Source organism: Egretta garzetta, unplaced genomic scaffold (assembly GCF_000687185.1).
Source record: "Egretta garzetta isolate BGI_Z169 unplaced genomic scaffold, ASM68718v1 scaffold323, whole genome shotgun sequence".
Taxonomy (NCBI): domain Eukaryota; kingdom Metazoa; phylum Chordata; class Aves; order Pelecaniformes; family Ardeidae; genus Egretta; species Egretta garzetta.
Window position 1 is genome coordinate 3,547,174 of NW_009259435.1, and position 16,344 is coordinate 3,563,517.

The window sequence follows — 16,344 nt, forward strand, 5'->3', positions numbered from 1 at the left end:
TGCAACAGAGGCGCTCGTGAAGTGGCAGCTGGAGCTCACCATCACATTGGTGACCACAGCCAGAGGCCTCATTAGTGTCCATTTAGAAACAAGCCGTGTGAAGGGCAAATGCTCTCCCTTGGCTTCATTTGCATGTTTCTCCCATTGCCCAGTGACAGGCTTCCCAGTGTTGTTTGCTCCTTTTGCTGTTATTTCTGTATTCTTTTTTCTGGAGCACTTTCCAAACAGTTAAACTCTGATGAATCCTTTGTTTCATGCAAAACCATTCAATTTTATATCTGTCTCTTTGTAAGACATCTGCTTTCAAATGTATTTAAAAGCCTGCCCATCCCTGGGATGTACAAAATGGAAAGCTAACATTTGGACAAAAAGTTCTCAGTCCATTCTTTAAGCTGTTTATATTAACTCAACAAATCTGGATGGGTGTGTAAAAGCTCTTTGACACTCTGGGATGAGAGGAGTGGAAAACGTTGTGGATAGAAAAGGAAACTGCTCCCGGTGCTTGTTGTTTCTGAGTGGCACCCATTCTCTTTGCTCAGGACACACACCCCAAAACTCCAGCCCAGCTGAAAGTACCTGAGCCACCTATATGGGGAGAGTGAAGGTAACTTGGTCTTTAATGTTTGCCTTTCTCCATGGTGCCAGACGCATTGCCCATCTTGAGCATCTGGACTTCATGGGGTGGTCTGGGTGTCACCTAGGTAGTAGCTGAAATCACACCGGGGCAATCCCATGAAATGCCTTGGACCTTCCTTTCAAGTCCTCATATAAATCTCTTTTTCCCACCAGGCTCAAAGGGATGCAGGGGTAGGCCGTAAGTCCTGTAAGCTCAGAGATGGGTTAATTTATTTCACTGAGTATGTGCTTCTCCATGTCAGACAATGATTTGGTGCCAGTTTTCACATGCGTTGACCATTGTGTCGCATCCGAAATCTAACCAAAATTACTTTTACCCACAGAACCATGAAACTGTACGTTGTCTTCTTCCTGGCAGTGGTGAACAGAGGGACCTCTAACTATCAGCCCACAGAGGGGACGTCCTGTGAAATGGTAAGGCTGTCTCCCTGCTCAGGCCCCTTGAGATCCTGGATGAGGTTGGGACCCACTTGTTACAGGCACTGCCCCAATAGCTGTGGCCTTTGAGAAGGGAAGCCCCCCAGGACCAGGTTCTCCATGATGGCAGAGGTGGGCTTTGCTGCGTTAGTGGGTGCTCAGCGGGCTGTTCTCAGGCTGTGTCCTTGTTCTGGTGACAGCACATAAAAGGGGTGGAAAAAAGAAGGGCCATTATCTGGTTTTTTTTCCAACAGGGAGCTGGTTAAAAGAAATTTGACCTGATTTCCCCAAGACTGTACAGGGGTTCTGTGGCTGAACAGTGAAAGAACTTAGATCTAAAATCGACTCCTTTATATCAGACCTGAGTTCTTTGTGTTTTACATAAAGCATCTTCTGGAAATACATCTATACCAGCCCTTTTGGAAGGGAGACTGACCTCCTCCATCCTGAGACAGCATTGCTGCCAGGGGAGTTGTACCTGACTTCTGCTGGAGGTAAAAGAAGTGACAAAGCCTCTTGCTCCAGTACAAAAACTTGCTCCTTGAATTTCTGCAAGCACCTGGTACAATATTATAAATGTTATTCACAGCTGAATTTGCCCCCTTCCCTATCCAAGTGTTTCTGACTGTAACAGGCCATTTAAAAATACTTATCTTTTTTTTTTTTTTTTTTGAACCTTGAAGCTGTTCAGCACAAATCCTCAAGAATTTCCAAAATAGGGAAAAAAATAATTTGCTAGCTGTACACAACTCCCTTATGGGACTCATTCCATTCCTGCCCACCCTGCTGTATTGCTGCACTTCCTGAATTCCAGAGAAATTAAGACCTAGTATATATAAAAAGATCTTGGGAAGGTGACTGGGTAGCTCAGTTCATTGGCTGGAAAGGGAAGACTGATGAAGCCACTGTAAACATGACAGCTTGGGTCCCATGTATCATAGTCCCAGGAAGGTTGGGCGAGACACGCAATAATCCAAGCGGATTTGCCCTGTCCCAGTTCCTGATGGGTCACAGATCAGGCTGATTGCTGAGAAGTAAACACATGCTTGTTTCCACCACTCCACTGTAAACTGCTTTCATCAAGCCAACAACCAAGGCTCTACGTAACGAGGCTGGGATAAATTCAGCCCTGACAGGAAACACGTTGCAGTCAGGGGCTGGGATGCTCATCTGGTATGAATTAAGAGCTCAGTATCACTGGTGTCGACGGAGCTTTTCTCATCTTCCTTCACTGGGTGTTTGGTCTGATGGAAGGAGGAGGGTGTAAATCCAAACACAGCTTAAGGAAAGAAGGAACTACTGGATTAGCTGATGGGTCCATCAGGAGTCCCACTTGCTTCACATGATGATTTTTCATCACAGCCTCGCTGGTTTACGTAGTATTTTCCCTGTGGTGACACCTTTAGAATAGCAATGCTGAGAAATGAAAACTTTCATCCCAGATCTGCTGGAAGAGGCATGAATCCAAAACCTGTGCCCCTCTCTGACTCACTGCTGGTGCTCCTCTCATTGAACCAAAGTCTTGTAAAAGAGGTTTTAGGAAGTAAACCGTCCCTACCAGACCCCTGCCATGGGAGTGAGCTGCAGTGATTATACAAGCTACTGCACATCTGCCCATTTGAGAGGCAACAAGGCATAGCCCTCAGCACGAGGACATGGACCTGTTGGAGCAGGGACAGAGGAGGGCTGCTGAAATGATCCGAGGGCTGGAGCCCCTCTCCTATGAGGACAGGTTGAGAGATTTGGGGTTGTTCAGCCTGGAGAAAAGAAGGGTCCAGGGATACCTCACTGCAGCCTTTCAATAATTAAAGGGGGTCCATAGGAAAGGTGGGGACAATCTTTTTAGTAGGGACAGCTGTGACAGGACAAGGGGTAATGGTTTTAAACTAAACCAGGGTAGGTTTAGACTGCATCTAAGGAAGAAATTCTTTACAATGAGGGTGGTGAAACACTGGCAGGGGTTGCCCAGAGAGGTGGTGGACGCCCCATCCCTGGGAGCATTCCAGGCCAGGTTGGATGGGGCTGTGAGCAACCTGATGTGGTTAGCGGTGTCCCTGCTCATTGCGGAGGGGTTGGACAAGATGACCTCTAGGGGTCCCTTCCAACCCAAGGCATTCTGTGATTCCATGATCCCAAAGAGAAAAGACTGGGGACATCAGGTGGTGCAAGAACGCATGAGAACCTGGTTGTCACACATCAGCTGATACGTGATACCTGGGCAAATTGCCAAGATTTTGTTGTGTAGCTGAGCCTCCACCGGGGCAGCTCTTCTAGAGAATGAACATGGACACTGTGCAAGTGCAAGTCGATGCCAAGTGCCTTCAGCCCAAACTCTTTGGTTCAAACATTCATGAGCCAATACAGGAGAACACAGGTGGATGCTTGGATCCAGCTGCTTTGTTTGTACAGCTCTTACTAAGGTGGGTGACAACTTCCACCCAGTGGTGAGCAGCAAAGAACTGGAGTCAGAATCCAAGTGTTGCTCAACTTTTGAGTTGTTGGGTCATTTTTTCACAAGCACCTGAATGGGACCAGACGCCAAAGGGATCAAGTGCGCCCCACCCTGCAGTAATTCTTGCCAAAAGACTTTGAACAAACCAGTGGCAGCATCAGCAGAGATGATGGAGTCAGAACGTGAGACTGGCAAATACCTCTTTTCCAGCCTCAGGCTGTCAACCCATTGGTCTATGGGGTGGGAAGAGGGGAAATACAAATGCAGACAGATACTGTTTGCTCTGTCCCACTAAGACATGCTTCATTTTTTCTTCTGAGTGCCAATGAGAACAAAATCCATGGAGTTTGAGCCGCAGGGGAAAAAAGATGGTGCAGAACAGACTAGATAAGAAATTCAACAAGGATCAAAATAGTCAGTAAACAGACTAGATGATAAGAAATTCAACAAGGATCAAAATAGTCAGTGAAAAGGAATGAAAGTTAAAAAAAAATGGAGGGGAAATGTTATAGGAACAAATGGCAGACAGTGGGAGGTATAGATTTTATCAGTCCCTTTTATCACTGGGAGGGTTCAGCGAATGCAGATTAAAGGCCCAATCCTGCAAGATACGTGGTGAACTGGGACTGACCTTTCCCTCCATTGACTTCTGTGAAAACCAGCCAACTGACGCCGACTGGAGTTGGATCAGGACTTCACTATGGTGCTGGGTGCCCAGAGGGGCTGAGAGTGCTTAACACTTGTTGAGATCTGGCTCAAAGTGTGGGAAGAAACCTGGCATTTGCCTCAGGCTGCAAAGCGGCTGCTGCTTTTTCACGCTGGATTTTTGCATCCTTCTGGCTTCTCCTTCTTCCACAAAATGAAGAAGAGGCTTCCTGCTCTATTCCTGAGTCTCGGAGCTAAGCCCAGCTCTGTGCACATCTTAGCTCAAAATAAGCAGGTCTACAGTGACTTTGCAGGAAAGAAAGAATGTCAGGAAGAAGCCAGAAAATTCCCTTCTCTTTTTTTCTAATTTGTTTAGCTGGGGGAAATGTGAGTGATTTGGGGAGAAAAAGGAAGATGAGATTCAGGTTTTAATAGGCCATTTACTTGGGATCTTTGGGAAAGATGTATCACGGGAAGGACTGCGGAGCAGCCTGTGTATATCTAGAGTTCAGATGAGCACTTACATTTCTCTGGCACATTTTTGTGCAGTCTCCAAAATTCACATGATGCAAAAGAGATTCACAAAACGCTGACTATTGCCCCACTTCTCCTAAACAGACCTGCCACTTCATTCACCTAAAAGTTCACATGAAACAGATGGGGTTTGATATTTTTTACTTTTAGTGTTTCTTTAATGTCTGAAAAGTTTTACGTCATGGAATCTGGATTCTGCTTCTCTACAGAAGTTAAGATTCAACAGATTTTTTTCTTTCTTTTCTTTCTGATCTTCCTACAAACAGTACATGACCCAGTCACCCAAATACATTCATAACAAGAGTTTTCCTCCAGTAAATTTAATGCTGCCTAAGCCTGTCGCATTCCACTTCCTCCTGCTGCTGTATGTTCTCATCAGTAACAAAATACAGCTTGACATTTATGCAAGAATGACCATGTTCATGTTTCCAGTGTTCCTTATGTACACACACACACTCCAAATTTTGCTCTGGACACAGATTCAGCCCTAGCTGCAATTAAACAGATATGCATCTAGAAGGTGAATTTGACACTTGGGTCTTTTCTCTACCCTGTTGCTGAGAACTGGACTGAAAAGGCATGACCCTCACTGCACATCACAGATTTTTTCCGCTCAAAAGCTGGTTTTACATAATTTGTCCTTTCCATGAGTGGTTTCATAAGGTATGCTCCCCATACAAGAGGAAGGGAACTCTTGCTTTAGGAAAAGGATAAACATGGATGGTAAAAGTAGGAAGAGTTTGGAGATTTTCATCAGAAATGTTTCAGTTGTTGAATGACCCATTTGGTTAAAGATGCTTTGCTTAGCTAAGCTGTGGCTAAAGGAAGACACGATCAAATATCTGAGGGGGTCACTAAGAAGGAGAGAGGTGGGTTTTGTGCTATAGGGAGGGTCCTTATACGTTTCTCCACATCCTTGCTTTGGGACCTATGCTGCCAACAGAGTGAAACTCTTCTAAGCACTGCTCACTGCAGGGGGGTTGGACCAGATGACCTCTAGGGGTCCCTTCCAACCCAAAACATTCTATGATTCTATGATAAGTACTACTTACTGTTGCACGTAAAGTTTGCAAAATCTAATACAGCGATGAAGCGGAGAAAATTAAACATCAGAACGAAAATGAGGAAACGGCCTTTAGGTGCAATGGAAAGAGGGCAAAACTCCTTCACTTGGGACAACTGAAATGAGCCCAGGAGAAAGGTACAAAAAGGAGAGTATTTAGTAGGTATCACATGCAGATGAAACTCTCTACCGTTGTAATTCAGAAATGTCTTTAAATTTAATCAGTGCTGTTAGCTGCCAGGAAGTATTAGGATTGTTGTTCTTGCTGTCTGAATGCTCAGAGAAAATAGTGTGATCAGTGTTTCAGAAGAAGGGCCAGCCTGGATGCCGAGCATTATTTTCTTTATATTTCATGCAAAGATGTTTTTCATTTGTCATGTGACAACCCCTTTTCTCTCTTTTTATGGCAGGCAAAGTTGCAGGCATTTTGCCACAACAAAGACCTCCACCAGATCCCTCGTGAGCTCCATCCGAATGTAAATAAAATAGATCTGTCTGGAAATCTGATTCAAAGCATCCCTGAAATGACATTATCGTTTTACACTTCCCTCCAGTGCCTGGATTTAAGCTCGAACCAGATAAGCTTCATCACACCTGGAGTCTTTGCACACATGACAAGTTTGCTGGAAATAAATTTAGCCAACAATCATTTATATGAGCTTGCTCAGAATGGGACAGAGGGGATTGGACTTTTACCCAAGGTGGAAATACTGGACTTGTCCCACAACAGTCTGTACAACAGGATGGCTGAGTATTTCATTAAACAAGCTCCAGCACTGCGTTATCTTTCCTTGGCAGACAACAGTATTATAATGATATCACAGAAGATGTTTCAGGGATCTCCCAGTCTTGTGGAGATAGATCTTCAGAGTAATATCATAATGGAAATAGAAGAAGGTGCTTTTGAGACTCTGGTGAACCTTTCCAAACTCAACCTCTCCATGAATTCAATTACTTGCATCTCTGATTTCAACCTCAGACAGCTGGAGATACTTGACCTTAGCAGGAATAGCATTGAGACCTTCCACACTGCAAACTCAGATGATGAATATAGCTTAAGATGTTTGGATCTGAGTGATAACAAACTGCTTCACTTCCCAGTCTTCCCCCGGGTAAATAAGCTGGTAACTCTGAATTTATCAAAGAATTTAATCCAGCTCACGGCTGAATCCCCTCGTAATAAAATGGACTATATGGAAAATGAATGGCTAGATGCTTCTTTCCATCTTCTTGATCAGAAGCAAAGTAGAAACAAAAGTTCTCTTTATTTACCCCAGCTTGTATATTTAGACTTAAGTTACAATGAAATCAAGTCCATTCCGGATGAGTTCTTTGAATCAATGTTGTCCCTTCACACCCTTAACCTCAGTAAAAACTGTCTTCAGGCATTTGCAGTAACTTATGACAATGCATTGATCTCCCTAACTGTCCTCGACTTGAGCTACAATGCTTTGCAGAACCTTCTCCTAGATTCTGGCACGCTGCCAAATTTGAAGGAGCTCTACATTCAAAGCAACCATCTTCAGACCCTGCAATTTAATATCTTCTCAAGTCTTCCTAGCCTCAGGCTACTTAATCTACAGAGCAATAATATCAGCCTTTGCAGCATGTACTCAGGATTAGCTAAGCAAAGACTTGCTGGAGAGGAAAGTGGTTGCGTATCATTTGTTGATTCTCCTGCTCTTCAGTACCTGTACCTAGCTGACAACATGCTGAACGTCCTACCAGCATACACATTCTACAAGACTTCTCTGATCGTCCTGGATCTGTCCATGAATCCCGGATTGAAAATAGAAGCTAAAGCATTATCAGGACTGGAAAAGTCTCTGGAATATTTGTATTTACATGGCAATAGCCTGATAGATTTAAATATTGACTTGCCTTGTTTTAGTCACCTTAAACATTTAAACCTCTCTGAAAATCAGCTGAACTGGCTGCCTAAGTGGGGTAGTGACTCTCCACTGGAAGTGCTGGACCTACGGAACAATAGGTTTAGTACATTACAGAACAGCAATATTTTAGCATTAGAAAATTCCCTTAAAAACTTGTATCTCACTGGGAACCCACTCAACTGCTGTGGAAACATCTGGCTCTCATCAATGATCCAGAACAAAAATGTCCAGATCCCCAACGTGGAGCACTTAATGTGCCAGTACACTCAGAACTTTGGGTACCAGGAAGAAATGCACATCGGGAACATTAGACCAGAAGACTGTGAAAAAGAAGATCTAAAGAAAATCAACTTCCTTATTATATTAACATTTGTGTTGGTTTTATCCGTGATCATCATTGGCGTGGGTTCATTTTTTTGCTTCCGCAGGCAAAACTTTAGCCATCAGTTTAAAGCATAGGAACACAAAATGCCTTGAAAACTGAAGAAATCAGGTGCTACACTGCCGGTGTGTAGAAATGAAGGGTAAAATTCTCATCTTTGATTTTTAACTGTGGATTTTACAACAGTTTCAAAGTGCCCCTGAACAGCACCACTAGAGTGCTCTGGCTTGCAGGGACTGAAAGGAGAATTTGCCGTGTTTTGCACTTGCTTCATGCACAAGCAGATCTGCTTAACAAGTTTATACAGTGGTAGAAGAGGCCTCTGTAAAGCCCTGCTGTTGGTTTGAGGGATGTGTAATTGAAACCAGGCCAAAAGAAAAAGCCCTCTAAGGCCTCGAGACTTTTCACAAAGCTCAGAGGTCATTTGTGGTATCACCTTCACAGAAAGACTTTATGCAAATTGAGCATTGTAACCGAATCGACTTTTTGTGAGTCATTGATGACCCCAATTGAGTAGGAAAGCCCTTCTCAAAGTTAGGTGCCTCCACCAGATATTTTGCTTTGAGCTGAGCTTTGCTTTTTCCTAACTGGTTAGAAATAACAGCTCCTAACTCTTCTTAAGCATAAATCATACAAGCCAATGCCAGGACAGGCCAATAAACAATCTTGTAGTCCTTGAGGTTGGTTGCAAATCTCCCATGAGTTCCAAAACAATGAGAATTTAGCTAAAAAAGGAAATCATAGTTCACGGCTGTTGTGCTCATGGCTGCCATTTAGAAAATCCACAGCTATCCATGGGAACCAAAGACCTTGGTGGTAGGAACCTCTTTGGATACTTCCCTTTGCTTGTAGTATGTTGGTCCAGCCACTGGAGCAAGACATGAGAGGTAGATGATGTTAATTAGTCTTGGCATTTAATACCCATGAGGGATGTAAAAGAAATCTCAGGAGTGAAACAGCTGCGCTGTCTGTTACCCAGATCTGCTCAGAAGGTCACAGGTCCACAGTTCGACTCAAAGAGGAGAAATTTGCCCCTCGCGTGCAATACATATTTAACTGGGTTTAATGTGAAGAGATTCATCTCTGGGGTGAATGCTTTTTAAAAGAAAAATCTTGGAGAATGAATTTCAACCAGCTACCATTGGACTGAAATGTTTATATGTCTAAGGAAAACTGTTGGGAACTCACTGCATAGAGTTGCATTTCAATGCAAAAAAAAAAAAATAATATGTCTATTTTTAAAGGTCACAGGAGGTTAAACAGAAAAAAAGGTGTTTGAAAGATACCAGAGTGAAACAATATACAGGGAACCCACTCCTGGGCCATGATTCAGATCAGAGGTCCACTCTCTCTCCCTGAAAAGATATTACGGTCTAGGGGACTGGCTGCAAGAAAAGTTACATAGATCTTCATTCCGTGATGGGTTTAACGCGGCCAACCTGTTGCGTTGCTAAAAGCTGACCCTGATATATATTACACCCTCTACTCTGACTGCAGATTCACCCTTTTGAAATTATAAGCAGCTGACCAACAGTGGGAGCTTGACCTACTAATGGGGTTCAGTGGCTTCAAAAGGAGCTATATCAGGTTTTCTGTTAATGCCAGGAACTGTACATTAAGGCACATAAGAGAAATAGAGGTCAAACCAAAACCTGTCCAGGTAAATAACTCAGAGTCAAATTGCTGCTCCTTTTATGTTTCTTCCAGCTAGTGAATGTCAAAATTAACACACTACAAAAAGGTGTATAATGCTATTTTTAAAGCAGTTCTGTAAGAAACTGGCTGGTAGTTCTCATTGTGAAATTTTGTACAATAAAAACACCTTTGAATTTTGTAAAAAGCACAGGGTTGTGAATATATTAAAGCACCAGCTTGGAATGCTCCACGGATAAAAAGCTATGTCTTCCTATTTTTCTATGGTGTTCAGACTCCACCTTAGACCTTTACCTTCTGGTCCTGAAGCAGGGATAGCGGCTCCATATCTCAGACTACAACCAAAGGAGAATAGGGAAATCTACTGAAGATGTAGGCAAGCTTTTGCACAGTCAGCAGCATTAGGGCCTGATTTAACATCTACGGAAGCCAATGCTACCCATTGGCTCAAGCCCTTCTGCTTGGAGGAGAAAGCCTGCCCAAGCAGCGACCTCAGGGGTTAGTTGGAAGCCTGATGCTGAAGCCGGTGAGCTTCTCCTTTGGTGTGAAAGCAAGCTGAGCCGCGCGCCCAGACCTGGGCTAATTTATCCACACACTGGGTTCGTGCCTTTTGTATCGAGCACGGCAAGATTATATCTCCTTCTGAGAGCCTGTATTAGCTTGGCTGCCATGACTGGAATTAGTTAATAACCTGATGACAGAGCCAAACCCATTTAATTAATGGTTTTAACACTGCTTTTGTTTGGCTCTACCAAAAGGAAGTGCTTGTTATTACTAAACATCTGGGACTAATTAGACTTCCATTGACTTCCCTGGGAGCAGAAACAGCTTTCTTGAGGAATAAGCCTCAGGAGTAAAGTTTAGCATGGCTCATTTGGTTTTCTCCATTAGCAGCATAAGCAACTGAGAAATGACCTGAGCCCGCTCTGGCCAATTCTGTTATTCTGGATGGGATGAAGAGCATGAGGGAAAGAAAATGTGAACAAAAGAGCAAAGAGAGGGAAAACAGGGAGAAATGGGAGCTCTCCATAACATTCTTCCTCAAAGTAGAGGTACACGGATGACAGCCCCAACTCTTGCTTCCCCTGTCTGCTTCTGTGCCTGCAAGAAGCCCAAACACCAGAGTACCTGATCCTACACCAAGTGTAGCCATTACTAATGTGTTACACAAATTTTTGCCAGTCAGCCTCATTGTCCTAATAGTTGGGCACGATACAGGCCGTTTTCACCGTGATTTTGCAACCAAAATTGTCACCTTCATTCACTACTTTATCATAAAGTCCTTGCAACAGCCTCTGTTGATGCAAAGAGAGCTTATGCTGTCTATCCAGGGAATACTGTTCTGGGATTCTGGGATAGGTAGTAGACCATGTGGGATTTATGCAGCCAATACAAACTTTGTTTTTAACTTGTTGCATGTGACAAGTGGCTACCTCTCTGCAGATGTTTGCACGGGGCAGGATAATAGATTGCCTTCAAATATTTCCTACCACAGTTTGTCCCCCAAAATGATCCTCTGGGTGAGTATCAGGTAGATATAAGTACTGGAAGCACTAGGAGACACTCCCAGAGAGAGTCCCTAAAAGTTTAGCAAGTCATGACTCATGTTGGTCACCCATGGAAAATCAAGTCTCAGTTTCCAAAGGCGTTGGCTTTTCCTGCAAAGCCAAGATGAAACAATACCCTAGCAGAGTATCAGAGCCTCTGGTTACAGACATCTCTGCAGGGACCCTGCTCAGCCCTGAACTAACCATGACAGATTAGTATCAAATCTGGTAAGTGCCTTCTAATATTTCAGGAGCCCAGAGCATTTGCTTTCCTGCTCCTATCTATTCCCCGTGCCATTCAGTACCCTCTTACTTTTCTAGGAAGAAACAAATCAAAACCACAACCTGAATCCCCCGTATCTCCATATGAGAGAAAAACATGTCTTACCTTGCCCGGCAAGGCCTCTTCTGGCCCATATCTATTATTTTCCATAAAGAATTGCCTATTCTGTTCATGCACATGTGTGCAAAGGCGCAGACGCACGCAGGCTGGTATAAGAAATGCACCACTTCAGGATTAGCTTTGTTTAACCTAAATAAGAACAGTCTGTACTAAATGATCTTCTGTAATAACAACCAGCCTGGGGTTGCTGATGCCTGTGGATTCCTATTTCATGCCTGCCCGTGTGAAGCAATTTGATTAAGATTTTCAAAAGCGATCAATGATTTATTTCAGATGCCTAAATTTGCAGCCTGCATCTCGCCAATCCTGAAACAAGTCTGATTTTCCAGAAAACTGGATTCCATCTCTTCTCAAGACCAGGGCTCTGTAGTATGTCTTATACAAACCCCAGAAAAAAAAATTAGGTTGTCCAGCTGTATATATAATTCTTTCACTTACTGCTTTCTAATGGTAGTTGCCTGCTCTGTCAGAGCTGTGCTAAGCATCTGAAGAGCTGAAATACAGCAAAGCTACCCACCAACACCTCCTCTGCCCCCTAGTCTGCTCTCAGAAGGACCAAGTTAAGCATCCCCTCACTCACAGAGCAATCATTCACCTGCTGTTGTGGCTTAATTTGAGTGAAAAAGTTGATGGGGCTCTGAGCAACCTGATCTAGTTAGCGGTGTCCCTGCTCACGGCAGGGGGGTTGGACTAGATGACCTCTAGGGGTCCCTTCCAACCCAAAACATTCTATGATTCTATGAAAGAGGAAAATTTTTCATATGAAAAGAACAAAAATTAAGTCTAGGGTCTGCAGCTTTCTGACAATTCTGCAACACTCCAGCCAGAGCAGATTTTGGTCTCATGGGTCATGGATTGGTGAGGGTCCAAATAGATTTTGCCACGAAACAAGAGGAAAGGGGGATGAGAAGAATTGAGAGCCACCAGAGACCTCAGGGTGAGCAATGGGAAAAGGAGAAAACAAAGTGTTGATGTAAGCCCCTCCAAGCAGTGGAGAGCTGAAAATACTCCAGAGAAACAGGCAGTGATAGGCACCTACCCAACTCTCTCCAACCCAAGAGGTTAGAGGAGATCTGTGAAGCTTCAGACCATCTCTTGTAGTGGAAAAGTGAGAAAAGAGCCTAGGAGACAGATAATAGAGGAGCAGAAAGAAGGGATGATAGAAGAAGTGAAAGATGGAAGGGAAATGGAGTAAAGAAGAGCGTTTTAGTACAATTCAGCTCTTCATGACAGGCAACCAAGAAGTCTAACTGGAAAGTGAAGAGCATCTAAGAGACAGGGGTGGGAAAAGTTTTGCAAAGAGGGTGTCAGAGCTGAGCTGTGCAGAGCAGGGGGAGACACGGATGCCTTGGCTGGGCAACACGCTAGCTGTCTGCAAATAGAATCATAGAATCGGTTAGGTTGGAAAAGACCTTTAAGATCATCAAGCCCAACCGTTTCCCTAACCCTGCCATCCCACCACTAAACCCTGGCCCTAAGCACCTCGTCTGCCTGGCTTTTAAATCCTTCCAGGGATGGGGACTCGACCCCTTCCCTGGGCAGCCCCTTCCAGTGCTTGACAGCCCTTTCAGGGAAGAAATTTTTCCTAATGTCCAACCTAAACCTGCCCTGGCACAACTTGAGGCCGTTTCCCCTCATCCTATCACCCATTACCTGAGAGAAGAGACAAACACCCACCTCACTACAACCTCCTTTGAGATAGTTGTAGAACAACCGTGTGATGCATGTAAATAGATGTATGTAAATAGAGGAGAACATCAGCTTATGAGGAGTGACAAACAGAAGTATATAGTAACCAGGGAAACAGGGTGAAACCAAAACAGGAGGGAAAAGAGAAGGAACAAGAACAGAAGAACTTTCCGAGGAGGGCTTGTCAGGCTGTGCAACATTCTTTCACAAGCAAAGATGTCTGGAGGCTGATGCAACATGATACTAAACAAAATTTTGGCAAATATAAGGGAACAGTCCTGCAACACTGGGAGAGTCACTTTTCTCCCAAGCTATTGACCATGGCTGTTCTGTTGCATTGCAGAGACAAGTCAGTTCCACAGATTTCCTCCTCCTGTCCATTTCTAGCAGTCATTGCATCAAAGACACACATTTTCCAGTTCATAAGCAGTATTCTTTATGAAGAAGCATTCTGGAAGGTGACAAGAGAAGAGATTCCTCTCCACTGTTTCTGACTTTCCCAGAAAATGGAGTGGACAGGGGAGTCCAAGGTCCCAGAGACAAGACGAGAGAGAGAAACACATTTTCAGGCAGGAAATCCAGCAAAGAGAACAAGATTTGAGATAGACAACTGGGCAGAAGGTGTGGGTTGAGGAGAACAGAAGGGGAATAAGCACAGCTAAACCAGGAATTTGGAAGATAAATGGGAAAGGAATGGTCAGGATGAAATCAGAAGCAGAAAATGCAGCATTACAGGGCAGAATTAAAGGAAAGGAAGGCTGCACACAGCTTTAAGCTACACTTCTGTATTTAAGCTGATGGGACAGAGATTTTACTGTGTTTGTGGATGACATGAAATGGAGCAGTGGTTGATATGTTGGGGGCAGAGCTGCTGTTCAGAGGGACCTTCCACATCAGAGCTATGGCCGACAGAAACTTCATGATGTTCAGCAAAGATCTGCACCGTGGACAGAAAAAGGTCATGCAATACTCCAGCCTAGGGACAAGTTGACTGGAAAGTAGCTTTGCAGAAGAGAACCTGAGGGTCTGAGTGGACAAGTTGTCCATGCATCAACATCATACCCTAGTGACAATGAAATCCAGCTGCATACTGAGTTGTATTTACAAAAGCTTAGTTAGAAAGTCAAGCGATGCTGTCACTCCCCTCTATTTGGCACTTCTAACACCACATCTGGATACTGTGTCCAGCTGTGGTCCTCCCAGTGCAAGAGAGAGACTGACAATCTGGAGTGAGTCCAGCAGAGGCCACCAAGATGGTCAGGGGGCTGGAGCATATGATATCTGAGAAAGAGATGGAGGGAACAAGGCTTGTTCAGTCTGGAGAAGAGAAAGTCTTGGGGCAAAATCTTTTATCAATACTGGAACAGCAGTTACAAAGAAGACAGCATCAGCTCCTCCCAGGAGTATTCAGTTAAAGGACAAGATGCAACCGCTGAGAGTTGCAACAGGGGAAGTTCAGATTAAGCATAAGGAAAAAATTCTTCATAATGAGAGAGGTCAAACTGGAAAATCCTTGGAGATTTTCAAAACTCGTCAGGGCAAGGCCCTGAGCAACCACTTCTGACACTGAAGTTGGCCCTGCTTTGATCTGGGAGCTGGGCTGGAGCTCTCCAGAGGCCCCTTCCAACCCGAATTATTCTCTGAGTCTTTGCAAAACAAGAAAAACAGGTCACACAATTAGGTGAGGAGTAGAGTAGCAGAGAAGCTTCTGCTGGTGGTATCTACTCCCTGCACTGAAATTGTGGAAGGGATTTGGCAGTAGAAGTGTCTGGAGAGATAGTATCAGATGTGGGCAGAGCTAGTCAGATAGTGGACGCCTGAGTTCACATAATGTTTCCCTTTTTTATTTTTTTTTTTCATTTTTATACCTCAAATTTAAAATTAATTTTCCATGAAAATTCTGGAAAACGTGAAATTGGGAAAAGTTTTAATTCAATTGTTCCTACTGCAGCAAGCACATGGTCATATAATAAAAAAATAATCATTGCAACATTCAGTTTGCTTTTATTATCTTTGTTCTAGAGAAGATGAGGAAATGTTTCAATTGGCTAAGCTAAATAACATCCCCCCCAATTATCACTAAAACAAAACAAAGCAAAACAAACAAAATAAAATAAAAATAAAATGTTAGGCTGCTGAAACTATATAAATCTGCTCGTGTTTGAGCACATGAAGTAGTACTGGGACACAGGAAGAATATAAATAAAATAAAATCATGTCAGTAATCTTTTGAAATTCTGGAAGAGACCTATGAGGTAAGATTTTTGTTCAAGAGTGGTTTTTTATTGTAAAACTTCCTCCCACTATAAGTACTTACATCATAATTGGTGATTTTTTTATAATATTACAGGTTTTATGACTCCACTGCCTTTCACTTTAAAATGTTGTAACAAAAAATTCTGGCAAGAGTTGTAGACTGAAGAGTTTCAAAACCCTAGCTTCATTAATCATTGCTTACTCTTGGACAAAGCTCTTTGTAACTGAACTAGCATATGTTTCTTCCCTTACATATGGGATTGAAGACCGTATGTTTCCTCTAATCTGTCCCTCATGTTTCGCTACAGCCATCAAGCAAGTTATTGCATTGCTGAACTGGACCCATCACCCCTAAATCAAGCTCCTTTCCTGTTTGAGAAGAATGATGCTCAGTGAGGTGAAGGGCCAGAAAAGGTTTTGGGTGCCTTAATTGCCACTCTAGGTATTTAAGTCCAAAATGTAAATCTTTGCAGTCCTTGTTCAGCTGCTGATTCTTCCATCTGGTGCCTGAAATCTGTAGAGGACTATGTTTGATGTTGAAATTCCCAATGCATTTGACATTCTGCTCCTTGGCATATTCAGAAATGCCACAGACAGCACAAACCCATTCATATCTGTGTAAGCCCCAGCAGGGCTCTCACGTTGAGCATTCCTCTGCCAAGTCTCCTAAGCAGGTAGATAATGCTGAAGCATTGCTGCTAGATAAAGCTCTGTACAAAGTGTAGCTGGAAATAGAGCTTCCGTAATAACTCCCTACCTAGACTGCCAGTTCAAT

The 16,344-nt window shown here is 43.5% G+C and overlaps 1 protein-coding gene across 1 annotated transcript; it reads left to right on the top strand.

The window, feature by feature from the left end:
• Positions 1 to 963: 963 nt before the first annotated feature.
• On the top strand, positions 964 to 8,098 carry LRRC32 (leucine rich repeat containing 32). The gene is made up of 2 exons (XM_035892702.1): positions 964 to 1,050; positions 6,158 to 8,098. Exons 1-2 carry the CDS (start codon positions 964 to 966, stop codon positions 8,096 to 8,098), a joined length of 2,028 nt encoding a protein of 675 aa, XP_035748595.1.
• Positions 8,099 to 16,344: the final 8,246 nt, after the last annotated feature.

Excerpts from the sequence above, each read along its gene's own strand:
- LRRC32 (XM_035892702.1), top strand. The coding sequence starts at position 964 with ATGAAACTGTACGTTGTCTTCTTCCTGGCAGTGGTGAACAGAGGGACC. Across the intron at positions 1,051-6,157 it reads AGGGGACGTCCTGTGAAATG|GCAAAGTTGCAGGCATTTTG; the intron begins GTAAGGCTGTCT and ends TTTTTATGGCAG.